Source organism: Chaetodon auriga, chromosome 24 (genome assembly GCF_051107435.1).
Source record: "Chaetodon auriga isolate fChaAug3 chromosome 24, fChaAug3.hap1, whole genome shotgun sequence".
Taxonomy (NCBI): Eukaryota; Metazoa; Chordata; class Actinopteri; order Chaetodontiformes; family Chaetodontidae; genus Chaetodon; species Chaetodon auriga.
Genome location: NC_135097.1, coordinates 13,319,962 through 13,333,133, shown reverse-complemented (window position 1 = coordinate 13,333,133; position 13,172 = coordinate 13,319,962). Strand labels below are relative to the sequence as shown.

General features: G+C 40.5%; 1 protein-coding gene across 1 annotated transcript; it reads right to left on the bottom strand.

Annotated features, from left to right (window-relative positions):
- Nucleotides 1-2,168: 2,168 nt before the first annotated feature.
- On the bottom strand, nt 2,169-12,507 carry LOC143317130 (up-regulator of cell proliferation-like). The gene is made up of 6 exons (XM_076725105.1): nt 12,285-12,507; nt 12,074-12,151; nt 11,867-11,942; nt 11,413-11,658; nt 10,866-11,126; nt 2,169-7,660 (listed from the first exon to the last, which is right to left on the bottom strand). The coding sequence occupies exons 2-6, from the start codon at nt 12,113-12,115 to the stop codon at nt 3,420-3,422; spliced, it is 4,866 nt and encodes a 1,621-aa protein (XP_076581220.1). The 5' UTR covers nt 12,116-12,151; nt 12,285-12,507; the 3' UTR covers nt 2,169-3,419.
- Between the last annotated feature and the right edge of the window lie 665 nt (nt 12,508-13,172).

Below are 13,172 nucleotides of genomic sequence, written 5' to 3'. Positions count from 1 at the left end.
AGTCGATCAAAGTGTATTTGTCTGGTTAAAGGTTGGGTTGTGGCGGTGTGGTGCTGGGACTGACGAAATGAGGGGTGTGGAGACTCAGTGGAAACAACAGTAAAGAAAACCAAAACCAAATAATGCATGAAAGCAGAGCCTGAAAGCACATGTCACTCGCCAGTGTCTCTTTCTCTCCTGTGAGTCAGTGAGAGTGAACATTTAACTTTTTCATATTTCCTGGTGTGCTAAGTTCTTGCTATGTTTTTTGTAGAGACATTCACATCTTGCTCAAGATGAACCGTAGTAATTTTGGTGATTCCTTATGTCTTTTGATATGTTCAATACTGAAGAACTCAAGAAGGAGGACATTTTAACCATATCGGACAAGAGTTCCACAACGAAAATGACTTAAGATTAATAAGGAACAATGGAAGAGGAGATTTGTAATAAGCAACAGCTTTGAAACTGTATTCAAAACAAAGATTACTGCATAGAACCATATATAAACTTGTATGTATGTATGAGCTCAGTTAAGGTCATAAAGGTTGCTGTTACCCAGCATGACAGTAACACACACTTATTTGATTTGCTTCTTTTATTGTTTCATAGGATTATGATTTGTTGAAAGGAGTTCACCTTTTTGTGTGTGATATTGTCGTTGTTGTTCTGCCTGGGGCGTTTGGGATAGATAAGCTGCTCAATCAGGAAGAATGAAAGCAGGTTTGACTCATTATGTGCCCTTAGGAGGGAGAGGCTGGCCTTATCTATATTGTAGAGTCAAGGGTTGTACTGACAGTTTCTTCTACTCTGCTGGTGTGTACTTATTCTTTTACACCATGACCAAATATAAGAACTAACACTTCAATGCCATTGACAGCTCATGCAAATCGCATTATTATTTAGACTAATCTGAATTGTCTTTTCACTGGTTTTCTCTCCTGGAGATCCAGGGGAAACACTCAATTAAATTTCTTTCTTTTACAGGGATTACGGGTAAGTAACAGTTTAGCTGTACAATTACTTCCCTTTCAAGTAAGATATGTAAAGAATGGACAACCTACATCCCCATTTCCAAAAAAGTTGTGTAAAAACTGAGTAAAACGCAAATAGAAACAGAATGTGATGATTTGTAAAGCACACACAAACATATTTAATTGAAAACAGCACAAAGACAACACATCAAATATTGAAACGGAGAAATGTCATTGTTTTTTGAAAATTATATCCTCATTTAGATTTTGATGCCAGCAAAAAAAAAGTTGGGTCAGTGGCAACAAAAGCCTGGAAAAGTTGTGAAATGCTAAATAAAACAGCTGGTGGAACATCTCACTGTTAATTAGGTTAACTGGCAACAGGTTGGTCACATGACTGGGTATAAAAAGAGCATCACAGAGAGGCTGAGTCCTTCTGAAGTAAAGGTGGGGAGGGGTTCACCACTCTGTGACAGACTGCACTGACAAATAGTGCAACAACTTAAAAATAATGTTTCTCAATGTAAACTAGCAAAGAATTTGGGGTTTTCATTGTCTCCAGTACATAATGTTATTGAAAGATTTAAAGAATCTGAAGAAATCTCTGTACACAAGCGACAAGGCTGAAAACCAATATTGGATGATCTTCAGGCCTCAGACGGCACTGCATTGAAAACAGACACAATTCTGCAGTGGACATCACTGCATGGGGCCAGGAACACTCCCAAAAGCCATTGTCTGTGAATGCAGTTCATCACATCATATCTACTTACATTTCACACCGTGTCCCAACTTTGTTGGAAATGGGGTTGTAATTTTACATGAAAACACCAGATAAGTAATAAGTAAATATTTGACATTACCCTAGTACATATAGTATGAACTTGTTTCATTACCACTTTTAAACCTATATGAATTATGCTAATACGAACTGACATCATGAAACTTAACAGTGTACACTGAAAGCATCAATCACTGTGATACTCTTTCCCAGTGTACTCACAGAAACGACACTAAAACGCATCAAAAAGCATTAGCTTTTTGAATTCAGAAACCCAAGACTTGAGATGGAGAAAAATGTTAATAATGGAATAAAAAAAAAGTAAAACTATATAAATAATTGATGACATTTCTGTTTACTTAAGAAGTTATTATACACTGAACACTTACTCTGTTCTGGGAAACATTAAAGACATTCATAGTCAGTCTGCGATTTTGCCTCTTTATTGAATCAGTTAATAGGAGTCAGTAATGTATACATGTTGACAACACCACAGACAGACTGAATTATAATTTAAGTCCTTTAAAAGTGTTAATATTTAGTATCTGATACCTCATTGAAATGAAAGCAAAGACTTGAAATTCTGAGTTAAGGAAATCACATATTATACTCCAGTAGACAAGGAAATGGAGTATATGACTTTAAATCATGTATAGCATGCATGTTGACATTGTGACTGATCATTTAATACACTGAAATATTCTGCGTCAGATCCTTCACAGAAACAAAAACACACAATAATCACACATCACACTTTGTTTTGATACCACATGCAGACCGAGTGATGTGTGTAAAAAAAATGTAAATATAGCTGCACGTGAGCATTTGGCTTCGTGTTTAACTGACAAGAAGCATAGATATGTGCGTCAGTAGTGGGTGGAATTTGCAACCCACCTGCCAAGATTTGCGTGTCTAGGTCTTATTGCTTTTGCTGCAGACACACTTTTAGCAGCAAACAAAGTTTTCACGCATTTTTTTTTTCGCCTTGATATGACACGATCAAGCACAAGCAAACACACCACATGTATGCATTGCAACATTATTAGCAAGTTGGATTTGGCCAATCATAAGCTGGGGTTGTAATATGTCCATCTGGACGGACAATATCCACAACTTTGTCATTTTAGATACAGTATGTTATTATTTCTGATTATTTTCTATTTCAAATAAAACAAAGAAGATCAAATGATCCATGAAAGGAGCATCTTGAGTACTGTAGACTCAAAGTAAGTGAGGGGGTGTTAGTCGTCTCACTTGACGTTAAATGACACTTTGAGACTGTCCTCTGCATCCTTGTCTGTGATTTTATTCCAAGTTGCAGGAATATCAGCAGGCTTTGCTTTATATGCTTTGGCAAAATCATTGTTGAATTTTGCCAGCACATATTTCCAGTAGTCAGATGCCTGAAGACTTGCATCTGGAGGAATTTTCCATTCTGGGAAAATTTGGATGTAATTCTTGTAAGGATGATATTCACCATTTGTTTCATTGCAGCAAAACAACGCGTCACTGACGACCGAGGAAGTGCAAATGTCAGTGACAAGTTTTTCTGTCCACCCCCACCTGAATTGACCGAGACCTTCTGGTCGATGCAGTGAAGTGCAGTGTTCTTTATGTTCTTTTGCTCCTGCCTCACAGGGTGCTTTGCAGAATGGACACAGTTTACCGCAACCAATCACTTTGTTTTAAAGCTCCGTCTGAGGCTTCACGTGAAGATTTTGCAGTTTCACTCGGATGTCTGTTTCTTTAAACTTCTTTCTAAGAGCTGGTTCCATGTCCTTCACACACACTGTGAGCCAGTGAGCAAACTGTTCTGGGGTGGCATTGTTCAGGATCATGAAAGCATCAAGAGCATCCTTGGAAATGACCAGTTTACCACTAAGTTTGTGACAGACATCTTCAATGAATTCCTTCATGTTGCCACTCTTCTCTTTTTTAGCTCCATCGATAGCATCATTGATGCTCTTGATACTTGACTTGAGATGACGATCCTCAGACTCTGATGTCGTAGACCCCTTTGAAGAGTGTTCCAATACGCGGCCAAATATCCATTTGGCCACATAATCCTCATATGAACAAATGAAGCTCAGGTAGTCCTCAAAGTTACGCTTTGAGAGCAAATCCAGTAAAACTGAATACTGGAAGAACTTTCGTGTACTGAACTCAAAGCTTGACTGCATTTCATCAATGATATCAGGACCCAAGGAACGGTTCACAAAGTCTTCAACTGCAGGTCTCAAGCATTGGTTTGTGAATTCTTCTGCCTTCTTCTGGCACTGGTCTCGTTTATGGAAGACATCTTTAAAATCAGCACGATATTTTTCTTTGTTTTGGTTCAGACATCTGTAGGGATCATTCTCCTGTATGAAATCTTCGTGCATTTTCTGAAACTGTCTGGCTGCGACTCCACAGATGTGCTGTTTTAGAGAAACTTCAAACTCAATGTCTCGCTTAACATCCTTATTGTTTTGCAGCCTCTCGTCAATCTTGTGCAGGATCTCCAGGATGTAAGTTTTATGGTAATTATTTTTTCTGTTCATTTTGTCAGTTATGATGTCTGTGCACTCTGTTATGATACGGTCAGCTATGTTTTGTAAAGCCATTACGTGATTTTGAATGTTGAAGAACTTGCTGAACTTGTGTTTAACCTGGTTGTAAAGTCCTTCAGCTGTATATTTGAATGGCTCCAGTCCACAATCTTGCAGCGTTTTCTGACTTAATAATTGGCACACATGACTCCCCTTTCGTGATAGATTTTCTCTCAAGTGGTAGGACACACTTGCAATGACATTTGTGGCATTTTGTTTTGAAAAGGATAGTTCTTTCACCGTTTTATTCCACATCTTGTCAAATTCTTCATCCAGCTCTTTGTCTGTCATCTTGACTTTTCTGCCCCGACATTCTTCAATCAATGCACAAACTCTCCCCTCTAATTCTTTTGTGTGGTTCTCCTTGATTCTATCAACTTCTGTCATTCCCTGTCTGATGTCAGCTGCTGCTGTGAGCTGATTTACTACAGAGCTCTCCATTTCTCGTCGAAGGCTCTTTGCACTGTTCGCAAAGTCCTCTCTGTACCCTTCAACCAGATAGACATGGCCCTCTGTTTGCTTGAAGTACTGTTTCAGATTTTCAAGAATCTTTGTCTCCCATTCAGACAACACTGTGCAAGCTTCACTTTTCAAATCATCGAGAAACTCTGTCATGTCACATGCCTCAGATTTGATTTTGCCAAAGTTGGAAATTTTTGTTTCAGCCTCTGTTACCCATGCGTACATTTTCTTTTTGAATTCCCATTCCCATTTGTTGAATTCTGTGCACAGTCTCATGTATGCATCAGCCACTAGGCTGTTCCTGAAGCTGAAGATGAAGTTTTCATGCTTTACTGCATTCCACAGGCTTTTCGTCCACTCTGTGAAGTCCAAGATATTATTAGCAGATGAATCGCAACCTCCAAAAGTTTGGATGATGTTCTTCTTGAGCTCATAAACAGCCTCACTGTACCCTGCATTGACTGGTGCCATTGGCGGGTTTCCATTCCAGAGTCCGGGAATGTACCAGTTCCCAGTGTCTGGACTGTACTCCATCACATCAGTGAAGTTTTTGTTCTCCTCCTTCTGTTCCATTTTGGCTGCCGCTTGGGTCATCTCGTTTAACTGTTGCAAGAGCAGTTTCCTGTCTCGTAAGTTCTTCTCATGGGCTGAAACATCTGACACATTCTGGTGAACAAACTGACATTTGGGCTTTTTGCCCACTTCTTTCATCCTGAGAAAAGCATGCACAACTATTTGGAGGATGTCCTTCATTTCTGTTGAATTCTCCATTGCAATATTGATGATAGTGATGTCACTCAGCCCCACAACAAGCGTTGCAAGCTCATTATCGTGTTCATGGCTATTGTCCAGTTGTGCAAGCTCTGGTGACTTTAAGCCCTCAGTGTCAATGATCATCATGAAGTCACAGTTGAGTTCTTTTTTAACTTCTTCATTGATTCTGATGAGCAACATAAAGGCACCTCGAGTGCATCGACCACTGCTGACTGCAAACTGCACTCCAAACATGGTGTTGAGGAGAGTAGACTTTCCTGTGCTCTGGACTCCAAGAACTGTGACTACCCGTATCTTGCTCTCTGGAGGCACCAAGTCATTGAGCTGAGAGAGAATGTCACTCACCCATCTGAGAGGTATGTTCGATGCGTCTCCATCTACAAGTTCAAGGGGGAAGCCGTCAAGCAACAATTCTGCACACAGTTTGGGCAGATGCTGTAATTGTTGACGTGATCTGTCTTCTTCTGGAAGGGACAATGATGCTTCGTAGATCTGACCCATCTCACGGAAGAAGTGTTCAGTCCCCAGCAAGCTGTTGGAAAGTTGTCTGTCAATGTCTTTGATCTCCTCTTTGTTCTCAGAATCTTTGCATTTCTTTTTGTACTGCTCCCTGAGGTCAGACAGTTTTTCTCGAGACACGTTATCGAGGTTCATTCGCAGCCATTTCAGGAAATAGCACCTCTCTATCCCTGGGCGTGATATTGCCTTGATGAAACATGTCATTGCATCTGACATGTCATAAGAGTTCTGTTTTTTTCGAAGGGCATCTTTCTGTATTTGAAGATCACTTTTGTACTTTTCTATGTTTTCAGACCCAACATTTCGAAGCTGAAATTCTTCCTTCTCTAAGCAAGTCAGGTCTTTCCATATTTGGCCTTGCAGCGGTAGCTGAGCATTCTTGTATTTCAGGATGTCTTGAATTTCTGCAGCGATAGCATCTGCATTTTCCTTGGCAGTCTGACACTCTGGAGACTCTTCATCAACCCAGATTCCCAGCTCATGGGCGATGTCAGCCATCTGCTCAATTGGCATCTTCATCTTTGACTTCTCCACTACATTGCTGACTGTTTTACGCAGATTTTTGACAAAGTCTGCATCATTTTTCTGATTAGTCTTAATAATGATGTTGTCTTTAGTCAAGCCCAATTTGGTTGCTACATTTTTTAGAGCATCTTTACTGAAGCGAGTGCTTTGATGGTTACCCACCAAGAAGATCTGCACCTTGTGCTGTAGGTTGGTAAGCAGCTCACACTCAGAGTCCAAAGTGTCAAAGAACACAAAAACTGCTGCAGATGTCTGACATAAAAAATAAAATTGTGTTTCACACGAAGCAATGTCCCCACGAAGGTTAGCTACAGCTACTGGCTCACTGAAAATATCCATGTTTTTGTTTCCACAAGGAAGGTACCAAGTGATTTCAGTCAGTCCATTGGAAATTTTCCTTGGACTGTCACCACACTCCATATTATGGTGAACAAAGGTGTCATGGTACTGCTGAGAATTGCTCAGAAGCTTATTGAGGATCTCTGACTTGGACATGGAGCACTCACCCAGTCTCACAAACGATATCATTGGGAGTTCAGAGACAACAACTCTGTCTTCAATGAAGCCCTTGGATTCCAGAAGTGACTGAGGTCTGTACTTTTTAACAATGTCTCTCATGGCCCAAAGCATGAGTGTGCACTGCTTTGTGTCGCAGTTGGGAAGCAACAGAGGCACAGAAAACTGACACATTGACATTTTGAGTGCCATTTCCTGTTGTACAAAACCATCAGAGCACAGAAAGAGAGCAGTGATTATGTCAAGGGGGTTCAGCACGTCACCTAAATGTAGAGTGTCAAACAGGTCATCAAAATCTAACTCTGTATTCCCTGAGGCAGCATCACAGGTTGACTCACATACTGATGTACATTTCACATTTCTAGCTGTCACATTAACCATCATCAGTTTCTTCAGAAAATACCATGGAAGATCTGAGTTACATTTGACAGGTTCATCACTGATGGTCCTCTTGTCAATCTGAAGTATTGTGCTCAGGGACAGTTTCTCTGTGTAGTGCCGCTCCAACCCCAGATCCTCCAATAAGCTCTCCAGTCGTGTCTCTGTAGACATGAAAACAATGTATATTAAAACCATCAGTAGTTATTTCAGTATTCTCAAGTACGGATCAAAATTAATTCTAACGTATACTCAGTTGCCAGTTAATTTGAAACCATTATTTTTTGGTTGAAGTAAAAGGCAAGCCAGTGTGCCTAAGTTAGTTTGTGGGGACAGGCTCACCTTGATGAAAAAGGCTAATCTCCACTGTCATTACATCTTGAAACATGCTAAACAACTATTTGCAAGAACAAATGCACAAAGTTAACATTTTTCAGCAGAGTCTGGTTGCCCAGCAGTCAGTTTTCACAAGACAACATTATGACTGCTCTTTGCAGGTAAATTCTGTGGTGAGTGAGCTAATAGCTAAGACGCTGAAACCTCATTCAGAAGGAGAGTTTGTGAAGGAGTGCCTTTTTTCTGCTGCACAGCTGCTAGCAGCAAACAAAGTAAAATTGTTCCAAAGTGTCAGTGCGTCTCAAAGAATTAATGAAGATGAAGGAAAATCTTGTCATAGAACTCAGTGATAACAAGTTGTCCCACTCGTGGCAAAGGCCTAGGTTGATGTTGGTCAGAAAATCAGTAATCTCTCTGTCCAACACGTAGGTCCAGATCAAGATACTTTAACAACACTCAGGAATGAAACCTTATTTTTTAGAACCCTCTGACTTATCCACTGGTAGTGAAACCAGCCTAAAATTAAAAAATCTAAACAAAAAATGTAATTCTAATTGGCAGAGAAAAATTACTTCCACTAAAATGTTCATCTTTGAGGATTCAAAGCTCCACTTATTCTCTGGAGTCTCAGGCTCCATATGACACCTCATTTGACCAATCACAATCTGGCACATGAAGCCTAGCAACCAGAGAAGCCAATAACAGTCTGAGTGGAACCAAGGTCCTTCTTCTCTTTCCATGTACAAAATCAAACCAATCGCAGTCAGTTTCAAGCATGACTGATGCTTCGAATAGCAATGAAATTATGAATACACTGATATGCCCCTTCAGAGTGTTATTTACAGCTCCATCACCTCAAATCGAAGATTAATGGAATAATAATAATAATAATAATAATAATAATAGTAATAATAATAATAATAATAAAATCATCAATAATAATACAATTATCCATAATGATTTACAGATATTTTCTGCAGATTCCACATTTCTTTCTGGCCAACACTCCACATCGAATGTGTTCCCCTCACTCCGGACCTCTTTGCTCGCTGCATTACTACAGTCTGCTCAGGTTATCCGTCTCCATTCAAAGACAAAATCTCAGAATCCATGTTCTTAACAGCCTTCTTAGGCCTTCTACGCTGCACAGAGTTCACAGCCAATATCCTCTTCTACCAACCTTCTCGACACGTAGCCATGTCCTGACATCTCCATTTATTCCTCCGACTCTTACATTCCGCCTTATGCAGGTATACTAACCAGCCCAGTTTAATTTAACCCATCCACGTCTTTGACTAGATTCATTCTCAAGTCACTTGAACCAATCCTTGACTACATAAATTACGACTAGCCAGTCAAGCTTCCCCCGAAGATCCTCTTATGGTCTCACAAATGGGCCAAGCAAAAATCTCATCCAGAACCGGAAGACACTCTGGACATCCATTCTGCTCTGGAGCCGCCTCTACCCATTACTGGCAGGTAATCCCTGACCATGTCATCAATTCTCAGCCACTGGTCTCCCCCTCCATTCCTCACATACATCTGCTATAATCTAACAGACATCAGAAACGCCCATGAGCAGCTTCTCTCTTGAAGTTCCTCTGGGGCTTTTACTGAAATTCGAGAGCCTCAACTCCCCCGGTTCCCTCCCGTCTCTAACGCTGGCAGCACACTGGTTTACCATCACACTCCATCCATCCGTCCACCCCCTACTCCGTCATCACTCTACCATCATCCCTCCATCCCTCACTCCTTCACCCCTCACTCCTCATCCCCTCATCCCATCATCCCTTGACTCATCCCTTCATTCCTCCATCCCTCGACCCTCAATCCTTCATTTCCTCATCCCTCCACCTTCATCCCCCCGTCTCTTCATCCCCCCATCCCTCAACCCTCATCCATAACCACTCATTCCTCCACCTTCATCCCCTCATCCCTCCATCCCTTACCCCTCATCCCTTCATCCCTCTCTCCCCTCATCCCTTCATTCCTACACCCTGCCTTCCCTTCATCCCTCGACCCTTATCCTAATGTATTATCATTTATCACCTTTGCTCTCCTTCATCCATAATATCAGTATCAGTATGGTCTTTGTTAGTGAAACAAGATGTGTTGATTAATTCATTAATCAAATGTAAAGGCTCTTGCCTTCTCCCTTCACTTGAAAACATTTTTTACCATTCTTATCAAATTAAAATGGAAGCATTCCAGCATGTGTGCGTGTGTGTGTGTGTGTGTGTGTGTGTGTGCGTGTGCGTGTGTGTGTGTGAGAGAGAGAGAGAGAGAGAGAGAGAGAATATGAAGCATTCAAATGCCATGATAAAACTGGTTCTCATGAGGAACGCCCCAGAAAAGACAGACCAAGAGTTACCTCTGCTGCAGAGGTTAAATTCATTCCAGTTACCATCCTCAGAAATCACCAATTAACAGCACCTCAGATAAGAGACAACATAAATGCTTCATAGAGTTCAAGTAGCAGACACATGTCAACATCAAATGTTTGGAGGAGACTGCATGAATCAAGCCTTCGTGGTCGAATTGCTGTGTAAGACATTGTTGGCAATTCATTCAAAATTCAAGGCACACTTAACCAGCATGGCTACCACACAATTGTGCAGCAACATGCTGTTTTTCAACAGGACAATGACCCAAAACACACTCACAGGCTATGTTGTGAAAAATGCAGTGGAATAAGAATTAACATAATTTCTGTGATTTCTGGATGTTCATGCTACTACATACTGTCTCTGGCAGTCATTCCGAATTCATTGACCATAAGTTCATGTCTCAAGCCCACATGACTGTGAGATGATCTTTGTGTTGGTGGACCACTGGTGTGAGCATTTAAAATGTTTCTGTTGGTCTGTATTTGCTTTGATCTCATTTAATACTCTTTCATTTGATTCATTTTCAGAGTCCTGATAAAAAGTTACAGCATAAGCTATATTGCCCCCAATGCTGTGACTTTATTTTGTGAATTAATTCTCTAACCCTTACCCATTTTGATTGCAATTAGGATTTTATTATACTTACTTGTTTGGGCACTTGTTACTGTCGGCTTGCTTATTCTTCCATTCCTAAGTTGTACAGAAACCTGGAGAGAGTAACACACCCCTGGCTTCAGGTCACTGAGGGTCAGGTTATTTGTGTCCGTTGTCAGCTCCTGCACAATTTCTCCCTCACTGCAACAAGTCACAATGTAACACTCCACTTCACCAGCAGGAATGTCCCAGTGTAGAGACAGTGACTCAGTGTTGGTCTTAATGACAGCAATTTGCACAGGAGGGCTGGGCTCTGTAGGAATAATAGAACAGTTTCACTTACAACTGTCTGCATTTTAAAGTGCTGTTTGAATGCCAAGTTAAAGCAGTGCGGTGAAAGACAAAACCACATGTTATCATCTCATGTACTTAATTTGTAGAACTAGATTTTACCACCTCTTTCATTTGAAGCTAATGGCTCTAAATTGAGAGCTTACCACATTATAAGAAGTACATTTGCATAGGTTATGATTCCAGTTTACATTCAGATAACACTTTCCTACATGTTGTTTTTTTATTGACTTGTTTTCCAGATTTACCTGTAAAGACACGTAGCGAGGCTGCTTTGCTTCGATTTCCATTGTCCGCAATCCTTATGATGCTGAAAGTATACTCCGTACCAGGATTCAGTCCCTCAACCTCCACAATGCTACAGTCCTCTTTAACAATACTGCCTCTCTGTGTGTCACAGTAGTAGTCTATTTGCAGTGTGTAGACTGGTAAGCCAAGAGACACAGTCTCCTGGCCAGCACGAAGAACTGTTATTTCTCCTGGTGGAGGAACATCTGTCAAAAGAGAAGAGAAGGGCATCTCAGTATCTCAGCATTACAGCATGAAGTCATTAATGATCCAAAAAAAGTCCACTGGGGCTGATCAGTTAGAGCCAAGCAGGTAGATAGATGAATACGTATTTTTATTCCAGCTGACCTTGAAGAAGAAATAATAAGATAAATAAAGAAAAAGATTGGATCAGTTATATACAGTCACACTTACAGTCAGACTGTGGTGGAGTGTCTGTTCCCTCCTCACCACGTGGTTCAAGGAAGGACTCAGATGCACCATAGAAGTCCTTGGCAATTGAGAAAAAACATACAGTTTAAACTGGAATGCATCCATTCACAAAAGTTGATGGGACAACACATATTTGTCTGATAACGTTATTGTTATTTCATTTTAGAGATGTGAAAAGTAGCTGTTTACCTCCTCCTCTGAGCTTTCCATCATGGTGACATCCTCAGCCATCCCACACTTGTTCCAGATTATTCAAACTGCTTCTCACTGCACATAATAGAGAAGAACCTTGTATTACCTCCTTGCCAACAACCCGCTAGACTACAACAGGGACTGAAACAACAAAAAAAAAAAGAAAAAAAAACTGTAATCAGCTCACGATGAAGAAATTGTAGCCTACCTTTGTTGGAGAGATTCATTCATGGTAAAGACAGCACCAGGAGTTTTTATCTTCTTATCAGTGATTTTATGTTTGTCCTGAGGACAAAGCTCCAACACGTGCCCTTTGCTTCTGCTCAATACAATAGCCCGTTGCAGACGTCTCCTTTTATTCTGCTGGCTGAAGTCACTTTCTGTTTTGTTTCTCAAAAACAGACCGTTGCAGTTTCCAGTAAAGAGAAACTTATTTGTATCCTCCCCTTGCTGAAGGAAGGAGGAGCAAATGGTTTGCAAGGTGTTTTTGTAGAAGAATATATAATGGCCACCAGCTCTTAAATCAGAGTTGTTTCATTTGTCACTGATATAATGTTGAAATTTTGGGGGTGGTGTGATTGAAGTGTTTCAGTCAATCCCACACCCCAGTGTTTTTTTTTACCTTCTGTCCCCTCACTTTGCAGCTGACCAGGACATTAATGCACGAACAAAAAAAAAAAAAAAAAAAAAAACCTGACAGGAACTGTTAGCAGAATCTCCAAGTCAATATATTTGACTGATATGATGTCATAAGATAACTTATTATAATGTCCAACCTCTGAATGGTAAAATTTGATTTGAACCTGCTTGAAAATGATTGATGGATATCTTAATACAGGAACAACAACTATATTTATCTAGTTTTCAGTCGATCAAAGTGTATTTGTCTGGTTAAAGGTTGGGTTGTGGCGGTGTGGTGCTGGGACTGACGAAATGAGGGGTGTGGAGACTCAGTGGAAACAACAGTAAAGAAAACCAAAACCAAATAATGCATGAAAGCAGAGCCTGAAAGCACATGTCACTCGCCAGTGTCTCTTTCTCTCCTGTGAGTCAGTGAGAGTGAACATTTAACTTTTTCATATTTCCTGGTGTGCTA

Bases quoted from the DNA above. Each gene is read 5' to 3' on its own strand.
- LOC143317130 (XM_076725105.1), bottom strand. From the start codon at position 12,115: ATGGCTGAGGATGTCACCATGATGGAAAGCTCAGAGGAGGAG. The intron at 11,943-12,073 runs GTAAACAGCTAC...TCAATTGCCAAG, and splicing joins TGGAAAGCTCAGAGGAGGAG to GACTTCTATGGTGCATCTGA. The intron at 11,127-11,412 runs GTAAATCTGGAA...TTATTCCTACAG, and splicing joins CTCGCTACGTGTCTTTACAG to AGCCCAGCCCTCCTGTGCAA.